Source organism: Pristiophorus japonicus, chromosome 1, assembly GCF_044704955.1.
Source record: "Pristiophorus japonicus isolate sPriJap1 chromosome 1, sPriJap1.hap1, whole genome shotgun sequence".
NCBI lineage: Eukaryota > Metazoa > Chordata > Chondrichthyes > Pristiophoridae > Pristiophorus > Pristiophorus japonicus.
The window spans coordinates 151,432,520-151,455,719 of NC_091977.1; the positions used below are offsets into that span (position 1 = coordinate 151,432,520).

Consider the following 23,200-nt stretch of genomic DNA (forward strand, 5'->3'; position numbering starts at 1 on the left):
GAAACAGGACAACAGTGTACACTTTTATAGTTCTTATAAGGTAGTGAAACATTTCTAGGCGTTTCACAAGAAGGTGAGAAATTCAGACACTAAGCAGGAATTGGGAGAATAGTGAGGGGAGATGTATGACAGTTGGTAGGTTTTGAGTAAATCTTTAAAGATGAGGTGGGGTGTAACAAAGAGGACGTGGTTAAGGAAAATAATTCCAGAGAGCATGGTGCATGGTAGTTGAATGCTGTGCCACTGATAGTGAATCATGAGAAGGGGGGATAATCACAGTAGTTCAGGCTCAGAACAGTGGAGGGTGTGATCTAGGATGCAGGATGGAGGAGGATGATGTCGGCAGAGTAAGGCCATGGCGGGATCGTTAGACAAAGTTGAAGATTTCAAAATCAACATACTGTGGAGTAGGGAGCCAGTGGAAGTCAGTAAGGATAGGGCTGATGGGTGAGCAGGACTTTACAGGATAGAATGCTGATGACAAAAGGATGATGAGAGCATTGAAGAAACAAAGCTTGGTGTTGATAAAGGCTGATGTACATTTTAGCGGCGGTGGCGTGAGATGAGGAGAGATGCAAACATTGTCAAGATGGAAATAGGCTGTGCCATTGATGGATTGAAGCTCAGATTAGCTCAGAATCAAATAGATACTTAGGTTGCTCACTGTTGGGTGTACACTGAGTGAACAACTGAGTAAGCAAAGTGATGGAATCAGGGGCTAGGTGCAGAGTTTCTGACTAGAGCTAAACAGGGTAGCTTTGTTTTTGCCATGGGTTGGCTGGAGGAAGTTCCAGCTCATTCACAAGTTGAGTCAGACAGCATAGTAACAGTTGTGGATCTGAGGCAGAGAAGGTAAAGTTGGATGGAGTCGGCATTACAAATAGAATTTAATCTATGCTTACAAATAGTGTCTCCAAAAGGCAGTATGTATATGAGGAATAATAGAGGGCTCAAGTCTGAACCATGGGCTATACAAAAGTGACTGTACAGATATAGGAGGAGAAGCCATTGCAGCAGATATACTGGCTATGCTGGAACATGTAGGAATTGAACCAAAAATGGGTGGTGGCACAGAGGTGGACCATGGAAGAGAGGCAGTGGAGAAGGATACAGTAGTTAATTATAAAAAGTGCTGCTGAGTTATTAAGTAAGGATAACACATTGAAGTTGCAGTCATAGAGGATATCGCTGGTGACTTTGACAAGGGCTACCTCGATGCTTTGGGCGGAATGAAAGGATTTGAAAGGAGTTATTGGACAGATGGGAGCAGAGTTAGGTATAGAATTGATAATATTTCCCCTATTGTGTTCGTTAGAGGGGTGAGTGGTTGAGAGAACTCCCAATCCTCATGACTAATGTGATCCTTCACATGGTTCTCAAGTGACCAAAGCTTATATTGTGAGATGCCTCAATGGAGCTCAAGTTCTCAATTTTTTTCCCCAACCAGGCACCGTCTGCACTCTCAAGTGGATGTAAAAGATCCCATGGCACTATTTTGAAGAAGAACAGGGGAGTCCTGGCCAATATTTATCTCTCAAACATAATAAAAACAGCTTATCTGGTCATTATCACATTGCTGATTGTGGGAGCTTATTGTACGCAAATTGGCTGCTGCGTTTCCTACATTACAACAGTGACTACACTCCAAAAGTACTTCATTGGCTGTAAAGTGCTTTGAGACATCCGGTTGTCGTGAAAGGCGCTATATAGATGCAAGTCTTTCTTTTCTTCAACCATGCTCTGCCCTTCAAATGTTGTTTTCCAGTACAATCTAATGTCATTAAATTGAACACAACTGCTGATATAATTTTTGGCAGATTAATGAAGCTGTGGGACTATCAAATTCAAGACAGCCTTTTAATTTTAAATAAACACAGAATCATGGAAATATCAGCACCTCATACCTGTACTGGTGCTAGCTCTACTTTGGAGCTACCTCCTATAATCTAATTTCTCAATTGTTACTTAGTACTCACTGAAATAATTAACACTTTGGGGGGTTAATTGCGTAGCACCCCATTTGGGGGTGGTAACAGCAGCAAGGCGGGATTTCCTGCGTCAGGTGTGGAAGTCCTTTCCCGAGACCTAAATTTAGGTAACCGCCCCCGAGAGCAAGTGGAGTGCAAAATATCACACTCCACTTGTTCTGCGGGGCGTGAGTGGAGCAGAAGGGATCAGTGAAGGATGCAGCACTACGCGGTGGGACACGTAGCGCTGCGGCGTAGACAGGACCCTCCCCTTCATTAAAGGGGAGTGCCAAGCTGCCGACTCTGCGGGGGAGAAATGGGTACCTACCTGGACCACCGGAGATCGGGGTGCTATGGCATCAGCCTGGCACACAAGCAGAGTGCCAGGCAGGAAAATCGTTGCAGTGAGCCTGCGATTCAACATCCAGCAGGCCGCGATTGATAAGTTGGACATTTTTTTTTCCCGAATCGCCATCTCCACTATAAATTTTGCCTCGCGAGCGGCCTACAGCTTCAGGGGACGCTACCAAATTTTATCTCCGGGGCAAAAATGGGTTGCTGTGCACGGTGATGATGTCCTCATTGCCAGCGCAGCAGAGGATGCTAACGAGAGGCGCAAACGCCCCGAATTTCTCCCCCTAACAATTTAACTTTAGGGGGAGAAATTCGGTATTTTGAAAAGTTAGTGCCAGATGCAAACGAATCCTAACTTCTGCTAAATCAGGCTTTAGCGCCCCCAGGAAGGAAGTACCGCGGAAAATGGGGCGCTAATGACCTCAGTGAGGTGTTGCAGGGGGCGCCAACAGCAGAGCACTACCCAATTTCAGGACACTTGTATTCAGCAATCATCCCTTCACACTGGCTCTTTTCAGCTCTTAAAGGAGAGATTATATCGAGTTGCAGTTGCTCATTTTCACCAGTGCTGCAGTTGAGGGAGAGCTGAGAGCAAGTGGAAGAAGTTTCTGAGATGGCTGCTACAAATCCAGCTGGGAGAAGGCATGGCGATTTAGTGACATTGCACTGAAGGCATTGGTGGAGGCAGTTGAGAGAAGGAAGGATGCGCTCTTCCCAACAACTGGAAGGAGGCCATTGCCAGTGTCGGCCAGCACTGTAGTGGATCCAACACTCACACAGTGCCAGAAGAAGTTCAACGACCTCAGTTGGGTGGTGAAGGTAAGTACATGCTTCCATACCTCCTACATATCAGCTTCTGAACCTCTGTGCACAAAGCACAGACCACCACTCCCAACCTCATGATGAGTGTTATGGGCGATGTGCCAGCTTCCATTGCAGTACAGGCGGAAGTAACACGTCTTATTGCTGTAATGCAGACAATGGTTGGTGGTATGGAAGCTCAGACTGCTCTCATGCAGTCTCATCTGGATGCCACGCGAGCGCTGACTGCTGCCATCACCGCTGGGTCCACGACAGTCCACCAGGGATCTCATGGTATCGCAGCAGGCTAGCAATCTGTTCTCCAGCAGACTGGTGGGGATGCTAAGGTGCTGCCCCGAGGAAGTGGCAGTGAGTCAGTGGAGCAGCAACCTGCTGTCCTCTCTCAGGATGACAGCATTCCTGAGCCCACCACAGCAACTCTGCTATTGCACTTGTCGTTGCCTGTCATCCAGCCATCTCAGACTGCCGCCACCCAGCCTGAGGTGGTGCCGTCTACAGCTAGGCCTTCCAGGCCCAGAGCTGATCGAGGGCATTCTGCAAGGCCATCTGTAGTCTCTGGCCCTGACACTCAACAGACTTCAACCAGCCATGCTGCATTTACAGGGGACACACTGCGAAGGAGCTCTAGAATAGGTAAACCGAGTATTAAGAGGTGATATAATGTATTGCACAAGGGTGATTCTTAACTATAATTGTTGTTTATGATAGTGTTAAATGGTATGAGATCAATTTTTATTGGAATGTTGCATATTTGGTGGTGTCTCTCATTTCAGTTTTGAGGCTGTGGTATGGAAGGGGAAATTGATGTGTTGATGGGGACATGCAGAGCAACTGAGAAGTGGGCTGGAGTTCACTGGAACCGAAGTCTGATGAGGCGGTAGCGATCGCGCCTGCAGAATGGCGATTGAATGGCTGCCTCCTCCGTCGCTACTGTTGCTGTTCCTCCTCCTGAGGTGGTGTAACTATGCCTGGTGGCAATGGCTGTGCCCCCATGATGGCCAAGTTGTGCAGCATACAGCAGATAATGATGAAAAGGACACCTACTCAGCTGGGTACTGGAGGACTCCTCCCGAGCAGTCAAGGCAGCAGAACTGTTGCTTGAGCACTCCGATGATCTGATCAATGATGTTCCTGGTGGCAGCATGGCTCTCATTATATGAATGCTTGGCAGGAGTATTGGGGTTGCGGAGGGGAGTCATGAGCCAGGTGGAGAGCGAATAGCCCTTATCTCCGAGCAGCCAGCCACGAGCTTGATGTGGTGGTCGGAAAAGAGCTGGCTGAATGAATCGTGGCTGCTGTAAGGATAGTGGGCATTGATGGTGAGGTGCACATCAACTACACATTCAGTGAGTGGTAGCCTTTGCGGATACGGAATATCTCAGGATTGTGATGCAGTGCCCGCAGAGCAACGTGGGTGCGGTCAATGGCACCTTGCACCATGGGGAAGCTCGCTATCCTGGCAAAACCACATGCACGCTCCATCTGCTTCTCTCTAGGTCATGGGGAAGGAAATGTATTCCCTTCTCCTTCTGTACAGAGCATCTTTAACCTTGCAGATGCAGCAATGGATGGCAAACTGGGAGATGTTGGAGATATCTCCTGTTGCACACTAGAAGGATCCATTGGCATAGAAATTGAGCACGATGGTGACCTTGACTGCCACTGAGAACCGTCCTCACCCTAATCTGAGGCTCGAGGTCTGGTTGCAAGAGGTGGCAGAGCTCTGTGACCAAGTCTTTGCTGAAGCGCAGCCTTCGAACACACTTTTCCTCAGTGAAATTGATGTATGAGAACTGCTGCCGGAATACCCTGGGAGGGTAAGGTCCCCTGTTGACAGCCCTGTTGAGCCTCCTCCCTTTGGCCACATCGTGCTATCTGCCTAAGTTGCCTCCGACGATGATGTCGGAGCATGAGATTGAGTGCCAACACAGCCCCATGAAACAATATAAATGTTGGACTTTCAAATCAGTCCTCAATGAATGTTTAACAGGCAGAACACTCCTTCAACTGGAAATCGATGAATTCTGTCAAAATGTCTGTCTGCCTATGTGGAAGTAAGCACCAACCATTATTGGCTGAGTAAAAGTTTTCCCCAAGATGGTGCCTTTAAATAGTACTCCTCTAGCCGACTCCCGACTGAAACAGGGGGTGAGAGCGAATTTAGCTTCCGGGGTATTGCACATGATGATATCATCATTGTTGGGCGTAACCGAGCGGGGTGCTACATGATAGCGCCGCCGCAAAATCCCCACCCAATTTAACGGGAGGTGCTGATCTCACCGCGCCAGACAAAAACTGATTTGCCCACCGTTAGCGCCCACTGACCCTTTAATGTTTTACAATAGTTTTAGGTATTGTAACTTCAAACACTACTGACTGTACTATTTTTGTTTAATATAGAAGTTAGGGATTGTTTACTGCCTCCTCTGGGTCTGCTGGAGTCTTTTAATGATATTTCTTCCAATGTGAAGACTGTTTTCAGATTTTGACAGTGACATGCTTCATAGTTAGTAAACATAAGAAATAGGAGCAGGAGAAGGCCATTTGGCCCCTGGAGCCTGCTCCTCCATTCAATAAGATCATGGCTGATCTGACCATAGACTCAGCACCACTTCCCTGCCCGCTCCGCATAACCCTTTACTCACATCACTCAAAAACCTGTCTATCTTCGCCTTAAATATATTCAATGACCCAGCCTCCACAGCTCTCTGGGGCAGAGAATTCCATAGATTTACAACTCTGAGAAGAAATTCCTCCTCATCTCAGTTTTAAATGGGCGGCTCCTTATTCTGAGACTATGTCCCCTAGTTTTAGATTCCCCTATGAGTGGAAATATCCTCTCTGCATCCACCTTGTCGAGCCCCCTCATTGAAACATAAGATAATAAGATTACCTCCCATTCTTCTGAACTCCAATATGTACAGACTCAACTTACTTAAACTATCTTCATAAGTCATCACTAGAATCAACCTAGTGAACCTTCTCTGAACAGCCTCCAATGCAAGTATATCCTTCCTTAAATATGGAGAACAAAACTGTATGCAGTACTCCAGATGTGGCCTTACCAATACCCTGTACAGTTGTAGCAGGACTTATCTGCTTTTATACTCTATCTCCCTTGCAATAAATGCCAACATTCCATTTGCCTTCCTAAGGGGCCATCCATTTCAAACTGAGATGAGTAGAAATTTCTTCTCTGAGGATTGTATATCTGTGGAATTCGCTGCCTCAGAGTTGTGGAAGCTGGGACATTGAATAAATTTAAGACAGAAATAGAGAGTTTCTTAAACGGTAAGGGGATAAGGAGTTATGGGGAGCGGGCAGGGAGGTGGAGCTGAGTTCATGATCCGATCAGCCATGATCTTATTGAATGGCGGAGCAGGCTCAAGGGGCCGTATGGCCTACTCCTGTTCCTATTTCTTATTTTCTTATTACTTGCTGTACTTGCATAATAACTTTTTGTGTTTCATGCACAAGGACCTCCAGGTCCCTCTGTACTGCAGCACTTTACAATTTTTCTCCATTTAAATTATAATTTGCTTTTCTATTTTTTCTGCCAAAGTGGATAATCTCACATTTTCCCACATTATACTCCATCTGCAAAATTTTTGCCCACTCACTTAACCTGTCTAAACCCTTTGCAGATTTTTTGTATCCTCCTCACAATTTGCTTTCCCGCCCATCCTTGTATCATCAGCAAACTTGGCTACATATCACTGGGCCCCTTCATCCAAGTCATTAATATAGATTGTAAATAGTTGAGGACCTAGCACCGATCCCTGCGGCACCATACTAGTCAGTTTGCCAACCAGAAAATGACCCATTTATCCCGATTCTCTGTTTTCTGTTAGTTAGCCAATCCTCTATCCATGCTAATATATTATCCCTAACCCGGTGAACTTTTATCTTGTGCAGTAACCTCTTATGTGGCACCTTATTCAATGCCTTCTGGAAATCGAAATAGTAAAGTCTTCTTGTCATCAACAGTAGACAGCAGACAAAACCAACAGGCCTTACTGTCATCATCAACTTTATTCATGGTTGCACAGGCTTTGGCTGGTGCATCATCTGGTTGTCTGTCAACAGCATAGATGCATCACAGTAAATTAATTCATTACACATGTGACATTGATGGAGTCCTGAAAGCAATAAAAAATGATCTGGCACCTGATTTTCATTGTCGTAGGACCTCTAGTCAGTGACTGATCTGGTGCAGCTGTAACCGTATTGCCAATAGTTTCTGCCTTCACCTTAATCCATGCAGTGTAGATGAAGAATAGTTCCACATCCAACATAGATAGACACGTGTCAGTGAGGTTACCTTTGTCAAATTTAATTTTTTTGTCTTAAAGCTCATGTGAAGTGCCTTGGGACGTTTTACTATGTTAATGGTGCTATATAACTAAGTTGTTGTTTGTCCAGGAGCAAGATCAGTGTTGACCAGAAATACCCAACTCTTGATTAAAACTTTGGAGTCACTGGGGTAGATGTTGACTTTGTGCGATATTGTAAAAGGGACGGCAGCCCGTTTTACATCTCTCCCCATTTTTATTTCCATTGAAGTCAGGAGAGATGTAAAACAGGCTGCTGACTTACTATCGCACAAGATCTAAAGAGAAGCTAATCATCCAAACCTACTTGTTTATATACAACAACAACTTTTATTTATATAGCACCTTTAATGTGGTAAAATGTCCCAAGGTGCTTCACAGGGGCATTATAAAATAAAACAAATAAATTTGACACCGAGCCACATGAGAAATTACAGCTTTTGACCTTGGTAAAAGTGATAGGTTTTAAGGAGCATCTTAAAGGAAGAAAGAGAGGTAAAGAGGCAGAGAGGTTTAGGGAAGGAGTTCCAGAGCTTAGGGCCCAGGCAGTTGAAGGCACGGCCACCAATGGTTGAGCAGTTATAATCAGGGATGCACAAGAGGACAGAATTTGAGGAGCGCAGACATTGGTTGTGAGGCTGAAAGAGATTACAAAGATAAGGAGGGGCGAGGCTATGAAGGGATTTATAAACAAGGATGGTAATTTGGAAATCGAGGTGTTGCTCAACTGGGAGCCAATGTAGGTCAGTGAGCACAGGGGTGATGGGTGAACAGAACTTAGTGTGAGTTAGGACACGGGCTGCTGAGTTTACGTACTGTAGAATGTGGTAGGCCAGACAGGAGTGCGTTGGAGTAGTCAAGTTTATAGATAACAAAGGCATGGGTAAGGGTTTCAGCAGCAGATGAGCTGAGGCAGGAGCGGAAGCAGGCAATGTTACTGGAAATAGGCAGTTTTAGTTATGCCGTGGATATGTGACCAGAAGCTCATTTCAAGGTCAAATATGACACAGATTGCGAACAGTCTGGTTCAGCCTCAGGCAGATGCTAGGATGGAGTCAGTGGCTAGGGAACGCAGTTTGTGGCAGAGACCAAAAGCAATGGCTTTGGTCTTCCCAATATTTAATTGGAGAAAATTTCTTCTCATCCAGTACTGGATGGCAGCCAAGCAGTCTGACAATTTAAAGACCATGGAAGGGTCAAGAGAAGTGGTGGAGAGGTAAAGCTGGGTGTAGTCAGCATACATGTGGAAACTGATGCCGCTTTTTCAGATGATGCTGCCAAACAGCAGCATATAGATGAAAAATAGGAGGGAGCCAAGGATAGTTCCTTACGACAGTAAGATTTGCGTCAATGTTTTTCTTGAAGCAGCAGGGATGAATGTATTTCTAAATTACCACGGGGCTCATTTGACCTGTCCCAGCTGAATTGATGCATTACATGACAGTCAAATGTTAATTTTTTCCAGCACTGGCTCACCACTTTAAAAAAAAAGGAATTTTCATTGTAATAATAAATAATTATGGTGTTGTCTTCTCTTGCAGCCCCCTTGCAACATTGGTGCTGTTCACAGATCACACTTCATAATTTTTGCATATTGCATCTTAAAGTTTCCTAGCCAGCCACTGCTGAAAAAGAATTCTGGACATAAAGGTACCCTCCCAGAACTTAGGCCTGTGAACACATTTAATCATTGATTGAAGTTACAAGTTCTCTGATCTGTAAAAGACATACAAGAACTTTATTCAGCCCCTTCCATTTATGGTGATGGTTTTGTATTCTTGCATGAAATGGTGCTGTGAGCACTGTTCAGCTAATTTGAATTTTCTCTGAGAATGTTGGAAACCATTCATCTGCCAACTCCAGATATTGATTTGAAAAGGCAGAGATCCAGCCCTGTGACACTGAAGTTGCTTTTCTTTCTCCAGGAGGATTTCTTTCTTCATTTTTACTGCACTACATTTTTTTGGCTCCTGCAGCCATTTTTGATTTTGGTGAGAACTGTTGGTTTATCAAGTAAAAAAATAATGAAAACCAATTTGTTTCCACATTGGAATATCAGATTGCAAGGATTATCCAGTGCAAAATGCACTGCACTAAACAGTTTTCTGACCAGCAATCAGATAAATGAGGGAAGATTTAAAAGTTCCAAATTAAACACGGTAAATTACTGATAAAATTCCACCTCTTCATTTCCCTTCAAATCATTAGTCACCTTCCTTTTCCTTAGGCATGGTGATGGGTTCTTTATCCAAACTGTCACTGAGTTTGCAATGTGGGTAAACTATCCACGAATAAAAAGATTCTAAAATTTACGAATGTAAAATGAGCATCATGCTAGGGCCAATATTTTAGAAAGACGAAAGCGCAATGAGAATTTTATTCTATTTTTCAAAGTTATGAAATGCAGATATAAAAGGAGTTAAAATGTGCTAGCTAATGTTCCATTGGCATTCATATTGAATTAACCAATATTGTATGTGCTTGATATCTGAAGCAATTAATTATTTCATAGTTGTGTTTTTATAATTAACTTACTAGAGTTGGAAGATTTGTCAAGGTGATTACTTCCTACCTCAAAATATGAAATATTAAACATCCTCCATTCTGTTAGTTATGCTTTTTTGGAGTCCTGCTGCTCCATTTTTTGGGCATTCTTTCTACAATCTGTGTCATGGGTTATTTAGAGTTGTGCGCACTTTGTTCACTCAGCAATGTTTTGATTATTTTGAATTACTTGTGGCAATTATTCATTTACATTCAAGCTGCTTTGTCCCAGGCCTAGATGACATTTATGGCCTGGAAATCTGGCCTTCCCATGTCTGTACGGAGTGTCTATGGACCCAGGAAGGCATCGCAAAAGCCAGGCTAACCGGTCTATAATTACCTGTTTTCTCTCTCCCTCCTTTTTTAAAAAGTGGTGTTACATTAGCTACCCTCCAGTCCATAGGATGAGGGTTTCAGCAGCAGATGAGCTGAGGCAGGGGCAAAGACGAGCAATGTTACGGAGGTGGAAATAGGCGGTTTTAGTTATGTCGTGGATATGTGGTTGGAAGCTCATTTCAGGGTCAAATATGACACCGAGGTTGCGAACAGTTTGGTTCAACCTCAGACAGATGCTCGGGAGAGGGATGGAATCGGTGGCAGTTTGTGGCGCGGATCATAGACAAAGGCTTCGGTTTACCCAATATTTAATTGGAGAAAATTTCTGCTCATCCAGTACTGGATGTCAGACAAGCAATCTGACAATTTAGAGACCATGGAGGGGTCGAAAGAAGTGGTGGTGAGATAGAGCTGGGTGTCATCAGTGTATATGTGGAAACTGACGCCGTGTTTTTGGATGATCTCGCCAAGGGCCAAGCCATTGCTCTCACCCAAAGGCCCAATGCTCCAGGTTAAATAATGTGTCACTATTCACTCCAACGTTTGAGGCAAAAATGGACAAGACCCAAAAGAAAAACATTTGTGTCCAATAAGAATAAATGAAAGTTAGCACTAACATTTGCTGGTACACCCATGTGCTTACCCTTGTGCATCTACGTTTGCATCATTTTTCATTTGTGAGTGCTTCTACGAGGTGCAACCCCTGTGGTTTCAGCAGAGGTAGTTGCAGGCTGCTCACCACCTTGCTGCGTCTGCGTAGACACTTTAGGCGTATGTCTGCTGGGTTTTGGAGCCTGTGATGGCCCCCCCAAAGTCTGCTCCTCCTGCCATTGTGCAGGGGCAGACTAGGCCATTGGGATCTGAGGAAGCATCGGGGGCTCTGAATGAGGGGGAGGCAATGGGGGAGACAATGGGGGAGATGTGGGAGTGCTTTGAGAAGAGTCTCCACTTCCATGTTTCCTCTCACCATCACCTCTCTCATGGGCCACCCACACTTCTCTGCTAGCAAGGAGCTGGCGGTCATCTTGTTGCACAGCAGTGGGGTGATGAAGGCCGAAGTCAACGTTTACATCTCTCCTTGAGAGGAGGTCTATGAGTACCTGCTAGCTGTTGTTCACAGCTAGCATGTGCTCATGTGAGTGGTGCATTTACTGCTCCATGCAGGTGGCCATCCTTTCCATGGAATGGCACATCGTCGTCATTGCCTGTGACATGGTGATGCTATTTGTTGGAGATGGGCTCCTCCATTATCTGCACATTTGCAGACATCGTGGTTGCAAACAATGCCAGAGCCTCATGCACTTGTTGCTGTCCCTCCAAGATCACCCTCTTTCTCAATGGCCCCAGAGGCTCAGCATCTGCATGCAGCTGAGCAGAGCTTGGAGCGTCCTGAGCCCTCCGGCGAGGAGTCTCCACTCCTGTCCCTGTCAACACCATTGCTCTTGCTCACTTGTGAATTGTGTGACACCAGGTGACAACTTTACTCCATGGTGCAAAGGACCTACAGAGGTGTGTGTATCTGCCCTGGTGCTGAGTGTACTTGTGAGTGGTGACGCTGCACCCTCAGAGCCAGGAGGTTCCTCTGAGGAGTCAGCTTTCTCCTCCGGCTGGACAGTGTGAGGTGCAGTTGATGGACCTGTGGAAATGTAACGAGATGAATTATAAATGTTAAGAAGAATGAGTAATGCTACCCTTATGCACATGATAACATTTCACTGGCTGCTGACATCAGTCACTATATGGGTGACTGTTGCATGACACATAGCGTTATGAGATGTGATTGTCACCAGGTTGCTGGGATGTTCCCCACTGTCTGTCTCCAACTGCAAGCATCTCTGGAGCTCCTGAAATTTCCAGAGCTGCCTCCTCTGCTGCTGTGAGGTATACAATCATTGGAAGGCCCCCTCCAGTTCGCCCCTTCTCCCTGTTGTAACATAGAAATTAGGTGCAGGAGCAGGCCATTTGGCCCTTCGAGCCTGCACCGCCATTCAATAAGATCATGGCTGATCATTCAACCTCAGTACCCCTTTCCTGCTTTCTCTCCATACCCCTTGATCCCTTTGGCCATAAGGGCTATATCTAACTCCCCTTTGAATATATCTAATGAACTGGCCTCAACAACTTACTGCAGTAGAGAATTCCACAGGTTAACCACTCTCTGAGTGAAGAAGTTTCTCCTCATCTCGGTCATAAATGGCTTACCCCTTATTGTTAGACTGTGACTACTGGTTCTGGAACTCCCCAGCAACGGGAACATTCTTCCTGCCTCTAACCTGTCCAATCCCGACAGAATTTAATATGTTTCTATGAGATCCCCTCTCATTCTTCTACACTCCAGTGGATACAAGCCCAGTTGATCCAGTCTGTCCTCATATGTCAATCCTGCCATCCCAGGAATCAATCTGGTGAACCTTTGCTGTACTGACTCAATAGCAAGAACGTCCTTCCTCAAATTAGGGGACCAAAACTGAACACAATATTCCAGGTGTGACCTCACCAAGGCTCTGTACAACTGCAGTAAGACCTCCCTGCTCCTATACTCAAATCCTCTAGCTATGAAGGCCAACATGCCATTTGCCTTCTTCACCGCCTGCTGTACCTGCATGCCAAACATCAATGACTGATGTACCATGACGACCAGGTCTCGATGCACCTCCCCAGACTGATTCCTGGGATGGCAGGACTGACATATGAGGACAGACTGTATCCACTGGAGTGTAGAAGAATGAGAGGGGATCTCATAGAAACATATAAAATTCTGACAGGATTGGACCGGTTGGAAGCAGGAAGAATGTTCCCGTTGCTGGGGAGTTCCAGAACCAGGGGTCACAGTCTAAGAATAAGGGGTAAGCCATTTATGACCAAGATGAGGAGAAACTTCTTCACTCAGAGTGGTTAACCTGTGGAATTCTCTACCGCAGGAAGTTGTTGAGGCCAGTTCGTTAGATATATTCAAAAGCGAGTTAGATATGGCCCTGATGGCCAAAGAGATCAAGGGGTATGGAGAGAAAGCAGGAAAGGGGTACTGAGGTTGAATGATCAGCCATGATCTTATTGAATGGCGGTGCAGGCTCAAAGGGCCGAATGGCCTGCTCCTGCACCTAATTTCTATGTTTCTATGTAACATTCTCCTTAACCAATACTGCCACCCTGCCTCCTATCTTTCCTTCCGTATCTTTCTTAAAAACCTTATAATCAGGAATATTTAATACCCAATCCTCACCTTTTTTTCAGCCAGGTCTCAGTTATTGCCACAACATCATATTCCCATGTGGCTATTTGTGCCTGCAGCTCACTTAACATGTTTACTAAACTTTGTGCGTTCACTGTTTTTGTATTTACATACACTGTAAACCCATCTTAGACCATCTTGTTTTCTCTCTTAGTTGGACCCCACCCAATACCTTACTATTTCTTACTTTAGTGCTCTCTGCCTCTCCCAATCTTTTTGAGCTCTATAGTACTCCTTTCTAATGTTACATCCTGGTTCCCATCCCCCTGCCAAATTAGTTGAAACCCTCTCCAACAGCAATAGCAAACCTCCTCGCAAGCCTGTACAGGTCCCACCTCCCCCAGAACCACTCCCAATGTCCTAGGAATCTGAAGCCCTCCCTCTTGCACCATCTCTCCAGCCACGCATTCATCTGCTCTATGCTCCTATTTCTATACTCACTTGTGCGTGGCACCGGGAATAGTCCAGAGATTACTACCTTTGAGGTCCTGCTTCTTAATCTCTTTCCTAGCTCCCTAAAATCTGCCTGCAGGACCTCATCCTTCTTTCTACCTATGTCGTTGGTACCAATATGGACCACAACCTCTGGCTGTTCACCCTCTCCCCTCAATGTTCTGCAGCCGCTCAGTGGCATCCTAGACCCTGGCACCAAGGAGGCAACATACCATCCTTGAGTCACGTCTGCAGCCGCAGAAAGGACTATCTGCTCCCCGTTGCTGAAAACATCGTGTTTTGGACCCGCTACGCCACCCGCAATTACCCAATCCAACGCGAAGGTGAAAATTCCGGCCACAATGTCCTGGCATGGTTGTTGGGTGTCAATGTGCCAATGTCATCTGTAACAAGTTACAAATTGCACTTAATGACAGAATTCAACAAATATTGGCTCTTAAACAGTTCTTCCTCCTCCTAATGGCTCCCAAGATATGTTTTGTGTGTGCCTGAAAGAATTTGAAGGATACATTCTCAAAACAGACAGAATTCTTTCTAACAAGTATCATGAACACGTACACTGAGTGTTATTCACGAGTAAAACTAAATATGCTGAAAAGATAAAACAGTAATAACTTGTATACGTATGTGTATGTGTATCACACCCACATCCCTCCTCACATGTTAGTTACTGGCCTCAACTGTGCCATAGTAGGTAGGCATAGACTGAAGACCATGGCACTTCTCCCTGTCACCTGGACTGCTTGCAATCAGGTGGCTTTTGAGCAATATTAGTAGATGCCTGGGAGCAGGATGCACTTGCAACTCTTGATCATCAGAGATGGTGCATGGTTCAGGGAGTCCCAAAGAAAAAAAAGTACATTTAAAAGGGGAATTGTACTTTAGAACAAATATAAGTAATTAAGTGATGTTTGGGAGTGCGTTCAAATCTGTAACACACTCTGAATTTAGATGGTGTATAGCATAATTTAAAGCTGTTTGTGTTCCGATCTTATAAGAACATAAGAATTTGGAGCAGGAGTAATCCATTTGGCCCCTCGAGCCTGCTCCGCCATTTGAAAGATCATGGTTGATCTGATTTTGGGCTCAGCTCCACTTCATTGGCCGCTCCCCATAACCCTTCCCTCCCTTCACTGCTCAAAAATCTGTCTATCCCCACCTTAAATATATTCAATGGCCCAACCTCCACAGCTCTCTGGGGCAGAGAATTCCACAGATTTACGACTCAGAAGAAATTCCTCCTCATCTCAGTTCTAAATGGGTGACCCTTATTCTTAAACTATGCCCCCTAGTTCTGGATTCCCCTACGAGGGGAAACATCCTCTCTACATCTACCTTATCGAGCCCCCTCATTATCTTATATGTTTCAATAAGATCTCCTCTCATTCTTCTAAACTCTAATGAGTAGAGGCCCAACCTGTTCATCCTTTCTTCATAAGTCAGCCCCCTCATCTCCGGAATCAACTTAGTGAACCTTCTCTGAACTGCCTCCAATGCAAGTATATCCTTCTTTAAATAGGACAACCAAAACTCCACCAGTGACTTCTTCCCCTTATTATTTCTTATCTCCACCCAAACTGATTCTACATCTTGATCTTCTGAGCCAACATCATTCCTCACTACTGCACTCATCTCATTCTTTATTAACAAAGCTACCCACCTCCTTTTCCTTTCTGTCTATCCTTTCGAATTGTCAAATACCCCTGAATATTCAGTTCCCAGTCTTGATCACCTTGCAACCACGTCTCTGTAATGGCTATCAGATCATACCCATTTATATCTATTTGTGCCTTCAACTCATCTTATTATGAATGCTGCATGCATTCGGATAAAGAGGTTTTAATTTTTTCTTTTTACCATTTTTCTTTATTTTGACCCCACTTTCTAATACATTCTGTCCCTTCCTGTCACCCCTACCCAGCTCTATTACCTTCTCCTTGCTGTTTGACTTTTTACGTTTCCGCTCACCTGAACCCTCCCCCCCCCACCCCCCCACACTATTTAGTTTAAAGCCCTCTCTACAGCCCTTTGTCACACTCCTAATTATTATTGGTTCTTTATTTAAATATAGGGGCCAAAATTCCCTTGATAATGCCGGCGATGGGCGGCAAAGGCCTACCGTCGGCGGTAAGCAGCATCCACGCCTGTTGAAATCAAGGTAAGTTTTTTTTCTTTCTTTATTTCAACATTTATTAGTTGTACCAGTGGGGAAGTGTGTGTGTGCGTCAGAGCAGTTCACATTTTTTTTCCCCGTTTTTCCAGCTCACATGTTGGCAGCCTCCCGTTGTGAAATTCAGTAGGCCTCTTGAGCTCTCACCCCATTGGCGCCCGAGGATGCGTGTGCAACGCCACTTTTAGCGCTGCTTTCTCATCTTTGGAAGTTGGCATTTTAAGCCTGCACCTAACGCCTGGTGCTAAAATCAGCACTCAGGCAGTGACACCGCCTCAAAACGGCCATAACCAATTTCGACCCCACAATCTCTCACATTTAGTTGATGCCTCAGCTCTATCGTATAGATTGAAGAATCCAATAAATACTTCTAACTTATGTTATAACATTATATTAATGCCTGAAATTATTTAACTCTTAATTTCATTTCTTAAAACAGTGGGTTGAGGAATTAATGTACAACCATGGACTTGTCATAGTGTTAGCCAGAATTGTCTTTGTAGTTGTTTGACATGAGTATCCATAATTTAGGCTAAACATAGGATGCAGCAGAACAAATCTGCAACTATATTCTGTTGTCCCACTTACCAAATCTTTTGCATTAAGTGAGACCTCGTCCCACCAGGGGGCGACAAAGTCATAGTCACAGTTCAGAATCCTCTTGTACATGTATTGATCTCCTCTCTCATCGTAGAATGGTTCAAAGCCACACAGCCTGAAAAAGGATTAAGAAATTATCAGATAACAGTTGTTCTGTATGTTGCTAACTTATACAAATTAGCGGACCATGATGCTTTGACTCGTTGTTAGTTTGCACCATGGGGTCTGTACCAAGTGTTGGTACTAAATGAAAAGGTTATTTCTACTGCTGAAGTACATGAATGAGTTTCTCATTCAGATTATTACTATACTTAATTAACAAAACATAAGAACAACAAAAGGTTTGATGCTACATTTTCAGAATCTTACAGTATGTAGGTGATGACGCCCACTGACCACATATCAACCTCTGGTCCATAGGCATAGCCTCGTAAGATTTCAGGAGCTGGGATGGAAAGAACAAATTAAGTTTAAATACAATAAGTACAGTACCAAGTGTAACATTTTAACAAAACAATTTCAATTAAAATTGTTTAAAAGGATAATTCAAGATTGTGGGAACACTATCATCTCTAAATCCCATCCAAGCCGCACACTACCCTGACTTGGGCATGCACAGCTGTTCCTTCTTTGTCACTGGTTCAGAATCCTGCAATTCTTTATCTAACACCATTACAACAGCACCAGCAGTACAAGAACTGCAGCAGTTCAAAGAGAAAGCCCACCAACAGCTTCTCAAGACAACTAGGGTTGGGCTATAAATGAGCATTGCCCACATCTCAAGAATAAATCCAAAAATGCGAACAGCAGTCCAAATATGGCAAAAAAGGAATATGCAGAATTGCAAATAATACTGTGAACTGAAATTCTGTCAGTACGAAGCCCATTGGAATATCCAGTGCAATGTGTTTTTATGGAGTCAGATCTGATGATGACCACTTTTAAAAGGAAACACATATGCTGTAGAGAGAAACTTATTAATTTGGTAACATTCCAATTAGTTTTTAAGCTGCTGCTTAAATGTCCGTTCACTTGTGAACAAGGCCCTTGCCATCCATGAGCTTATTGTGGATGATTGCATCAACATCATGGCCTGATGGAAACTTGGTTCGGGGTGATGACACCTTACCATTAAATGAAGCCTTCCTGCTTGGCTAAACTTTCCACCACTTGCCCCGCCCAGACTGCCGTGGTGGCAGTGTGGCTCTGATCAGCAAATCACAACTTGTTCTGTCACCCTACTCTTCCAGCACTTTCTCCTCCTTTGAGCATCCCACCTTATTCCACCGTTCTCACCTCTTATTTAAAATTCTCATTCTTTATCGCCCACCCAAGTAACATGAAAATGTTATTACTGAGATATCTTCACTACTTTCCTGCCTCAGCCTCTGCACCGAACGTTTTCTCATCCTCGGTGACTTCAACCTCCATCTCAATGCATCATGCTCTCTCTCCTGAGTTCACTAGCCTCCTATCCTCCCTTAATTTCTCACCCCAATCCATATTCACGGCCACCCCTCGACCCTGCCATCTGTCATGTATTCAACTGTTATTGTAACCCATGTATAAGCTGACCTAAGTTGTACACCTTGAGAACACTGACCACAGGGGGCGAACTTGTGGGAGACACTCCTAACCTGGACTTTCTGGTAAAAAAGGGGAAGCTCCACCCATGGTCTATCTCTTGGGGTCTTGGTAATAAAGGTAACTGGTCACAGAGTGACCTTCTCTCAAGTATGGATGAACTACAACAATTGTACATTCCTGTCTGGCGTAAAAATAAAAAAGGGAAGGTGGCTCAACCGTGGCTATCAAAGGAAATCAGGGATAGTATTAAAGCCAAGGAAGTGGCATACAAATTGGCCAGAAATAGCAGCGAACCGGGGGACTGGGAGAAATTTAGAACTCGGCAGAGGAGGACAAAGGGTTTGATTAGGGCAGGGAAAATGGAGTACGAGAAGAAGCTTGCAGGGGACATTAAGGCGGATTGCAAAAGTTTCTATAGAAATGTAAAAAGAGAAAAAGGTTAGTAAAGACAAACGTAGGTCCCCTGCAGTCAGAATCAGGGGAAGTCATAACTGGGAACAAAGAAATGGCAGACCAATTGAACAAGTACTTTGGTTCGGTATTCACTAAGGAGGACACAAACAACCTTCCAGATATAAAAGGGGTCAGAGGGTCTAGTAAGGAGGAGGAACTGAGGGAAATCTTTATTAGTCGGGAAATTGTGTTGGGGAAATTGATGGGATTGAAGGCCGATAAATCCCCAGGGCCTGATGGACTGCATCCCAGAGTACTGAAGGAGGTGACCTTGGAAATAGCGGATGCATTGACAGTCATTTTCCAACATTCCATTGACTCTGGATCAGTTCCTATCAAGTGGAGGGTAGCCAATGTAACCCCACTTTTTAAAAAAGGAGGGAGAGAGAAAACAGGGAATTATAGACCGGTCAGCCTGACATCAGTAGTGGGTAAAATGATGGAATCAATTATTAAGGATGTCATAGCAGCGCATTTGGAAAATGGTGACATGATAGGTCCAAGTCAGCATGGATTTGTGAAAGGGAAATCATGCTTGACAAATCTTCTGGAATTTTTTGAGGATGTTTCCAGTAAAGTGGATAAGGGAGAACAGTTGATGTGGTATATTTGGACTTTCAGAAGGCTTTCGACAAGGTCCCACACAAGAGATTAATGTGCAAAGTTAAAGCACATGGGATTGGGGGTAGTGTGCTGACGTGGATTGAGAACTGGTTGGCAGACAGGAAGCAAAGAGTAGGAGTAAATGGGTACTTTTCAGAATGGCAGGCAGTAACTAGTGGGGTACTGCAAGGTTCTGTGCTGGGGCCCCAGCTGTTTACATTGTACATTAATGATTTAGACGAGGGGATTAAATGTAGTATCTCCAAATTTGCGGATGACACTAAGTTGGGTGGCAGTGTGAGCTGCGAGGAGGATGCTATGAGGCTGCAGAATGACTTGGATAGGTTAGGTGAGTGGGCAAATGCATGGCAGATGAAGTATAATGTGGTTAAATGTGAGCTTATCCACTTTGGTGGTAAAAACAGAGAGACAGACTATTATCTGAATGGTGACAGATTAGGAAAAGGGGAGTTGCAACAAGACCTGGGCGTCGTGGTACATCAGTCATTGAAGGTTGACATGCAGGTACAGCAGGCGGTTAAGAAAGCAAATGGCATGTTGGCCTTCATAGCGAGGGGATTTGAGTACAGCGGCAGGGAGGTGTTGCTACAGTTGTACAGGACCTTGGGAGTATTGTGTACAGTTTTGGTCTCCTAACTTGAGGAAGGACATTCTTGCTATTGAGGGAGTGCAGCGAAGATTCACCAGACTGATTCCCGGGATGGTGGGACTGACCTATCAAGAAAGACTGGATCAACTGGGCTTGTATTCACTGGAGTTCAGAAGAGTGAGAGGGGATCTCATAGAAATGTTTAAAATTCTGACGGGTTTAGACAGGTTAGATGCAGGAAGAATGTTCCCAATGTTGGGGAAGTCCAGAACCAGGGGTCACAGTCGAAGGATAAGGGGTAAGCCATTTAGGACAGAGATGAGGAGAAACTTCTTCACCCAGAGAGTGGTGAACCTGTGGAATTCTCTACCACAGAAAGTAATTGAGGCCAATTCACTAAATATATTCAAAAGGGAGTTAGATGAAGTCCTTACTACTAGGGGGATCAAGGGGTATGGCGAGAAAGCAGGAAGGGGGTACTGAAGTTGCATGTTCAGCCATGAACTCATTGAATGGCGGTGTAGGCTAGAAGGGCTGAATGGCCTACTCCTGCACCTATTTTCTGTTTCTATGTGTGCATTTATACTGTATAGTAAGGACATATTATTGGCGTCGAGGATGGGATTTAAACCACGCGAGCATGGCCGCTATCAGCACAGAAGAGAGGTACTGTGTTGGTGATGATTGGGACGACTTTATTGAGAGACTACAGCAAAGTTTTGTCACTAAGGAATGGTTGGGACAGGAATTGGCCGACAAATGCAGGGCTCATCTCCTGATGGTCTGTGGATCCAGAATGTACTCCCTGATGAAGGATCTTCAAGCCCCAGAGAAGCTGGCGAACAAGATGTTCAAAGAGCTCAGTAAGTTGATCGGGGAACACCTTAAACCGGCGAGCAGCATGCACATTGCGAGACACTGGTTTTACACACACCGGTGGCGAGAAGGGCAAAGCGTTCCAGATTTCGTGGCAGATCTCTGGCGACTGGCGAGCCTATGTAAGTTCCCAGATGCATGCAGAGCGGAGATGCTGCGAGACTTTTTTTTTATTGAGGGCATCGGACACACTGGGGTTTTCAGGAAACTGATTGAGACCAAAGACTTGACCTTGGAAGCGGCGGCTCTGATAGCCCAGACAATTATCTCGGGGAGGAAGAGACCAGAATGATTTATGGCAACAATCTTGGCTCAAATACGGCAAATGACCAGGGAGTCAACATTGTTAACGCAGTACACAATTCTCGAGGCAGACAAGGGCAATCGGAAATGCCCCAGCATGCAGTCGAACCCAAAGGGGGGAATTCAACAGAGACAATGGTGAGCTGAATGGCGATTCATGCCATCGCAATGGACAATGTGGTCAGTAATGGGGCCATCAACACCTGTTAATGGTGCGCTTAAGGACAGTTACAGAGACAGCCAGAGACGATCGACTGGTAATGGATCTTTTGTTTCCAACAATGGGGCCTCGAGCTCATGCTGGAGGTGTGGAGGCAAACACCCAGCCAGAGCTTGCAGCTATCAGCAATATACCTGCAGAAACTGCACTGTCAGTGGTCACTTGGCGCGTATGTGCAGGAAGCCTGCAGCCAGGTTGATGTATGAGGAGGACGGGCCTGATGTAAGCCCTAAGAGGCCAAATGAATACTGGGGGAATTCGTTGGAAGCTGAAGTTCAGCGAGTTCATGTGGAGCACATATACAGTTCACTTACCAGGACGCCACCGATAATGATGAAAGTGCTCCTCAATACCATCCCAGTATTAATGGAGCTGGGCACGGGAGCCAGCCAGTCCCTGATGAGTATTAAACAGTTTGAAAGGTTGTGGGTGTCCAAGGCCAGGAGGCCAAAATTATTGCCGATTGACGCACTGCTACGGACATATACAAAGGAGATCATTCCGGTGTTAGGCAGCGCCACGGTAGTCGTGACCCACAAAGATTCGGAGAACAGGTTGCCACTCTGGATTGTCCCGGGGGACAGTCCCGCACTACTGGGGAGGAGTTGGCTTGCTGTCATGAACTGGAAATGGGGCGATGTCAATGCAATTTCTTCTGTGGAGCGAGTATCATGCTCACAGGTACTGGACAAATTTGACTCATTATTTCAACCCGGCATCGGCACTTTCATGGGGGCCAAGGTAATAATTCACATAAACCCGGACGCCAGGCCAGTACACCACAAGGCCAGAGCGGTGCCGTACATGATGCGGGAAAAGATAGAATGCGAATTGGACCGCCTGCTGAGGGCGGTCGAATTCAGTGACTGGGCGAGCCCGATCGTGCCAGTGCTCAAGGTGGATGTGTCGGTCAGGATATGTGGCGATTACAAGGCCACCATCAATCGGGTGTCACTCCAAGACCAGTACCTGCTACTGAGAGCGGAGGACCTCTTTGCGATGCTATCCGGTGGCAAACTTTTTTCAAAATTGGACCTAACCTCAGCTTACATGACCCAGGAGCTGGCGAGTAAGTCGAAGAAGCTGACCACTATCACGACACACAAGGGGTTAGTTGAGTATAACAGATGTCCGTTCGGGATTCGTTCGGCCGTCACGATCTTTCAGCGAAATATGGAAAGCCTCCTCAAGTCGATTCCAAGGCCGGTGGTTTTTCAAGATGACATCCTCATCACGGGGTGCGATACTGAAGAACACCTCCACAACCTGGAAGAGGTGCTACGCAGACTGGACCGGGTAGGGCTGCGACTGAAAAAGGCGAAGTGCGTCTTCTTAGCTCCAGAGGTAGAATTCCTGGGGAGGAGGGTAGCAGCAGATGGGATCAGACCTACTGCATCCAAAACAGAAGTGATCCAGAGAGCACCCAGATCCCGTAACACGACGGAGCTGCGTTCGTTCCTGGGGCTCCTGAACTATTTTGGCAACTTTCTTCCCAAATTGAGCACGCTGTTAGAGCCGCTATACGTGCTCCTACGCAAAGGTCGCGATTGGGTCTGGGGGGACAGCCAGGAAAGGGCTTTTGATAGAGCACGCAATTTGTTCTGCTCCAACAAATTGTTAGTGTTATATGATCCGTGTAAGAAACTAGTTTTAACGTGCGATGCGTCGTCCTATGGGGTCGGGTGTGTGTTGCAGCATGTGAATGCCAATGGTCAGTTACAGGCTTATGCCTCCAGAAG

General features: G+C 45.3%; 1 protein-coding gene across 1 annotated transcript in view; it reads right to left on the reverse strand.

Moving 5' to 3' along the window:
- LOC139234129 (calcium/calmodulin-dependent protein kinase type IV-like) overlaps positions 1 to 23,200 on the reverse strand; it is a 406,822-nt gene that overhangs the window by 10,913 nt on the left and 372,709 nt on the right. Inside the window, exons 8-9 of the mRNA XM_070865140.1 lie at positions 17,179 to 17,254; positions 16,798 to 16,924 (exon numbers count right to left, since the gene is read on the reverse strand). Coding sequence (XP_070721241.1) covers positions 16,798 to 16,924; positions 17,179 to 17,254 — 203 coding nt within the window. The remainder of the gene's footprint in view (positions 1 to 16,797; positions 16,925 to 17,178; positions 17,255 to 23,200) is intronic.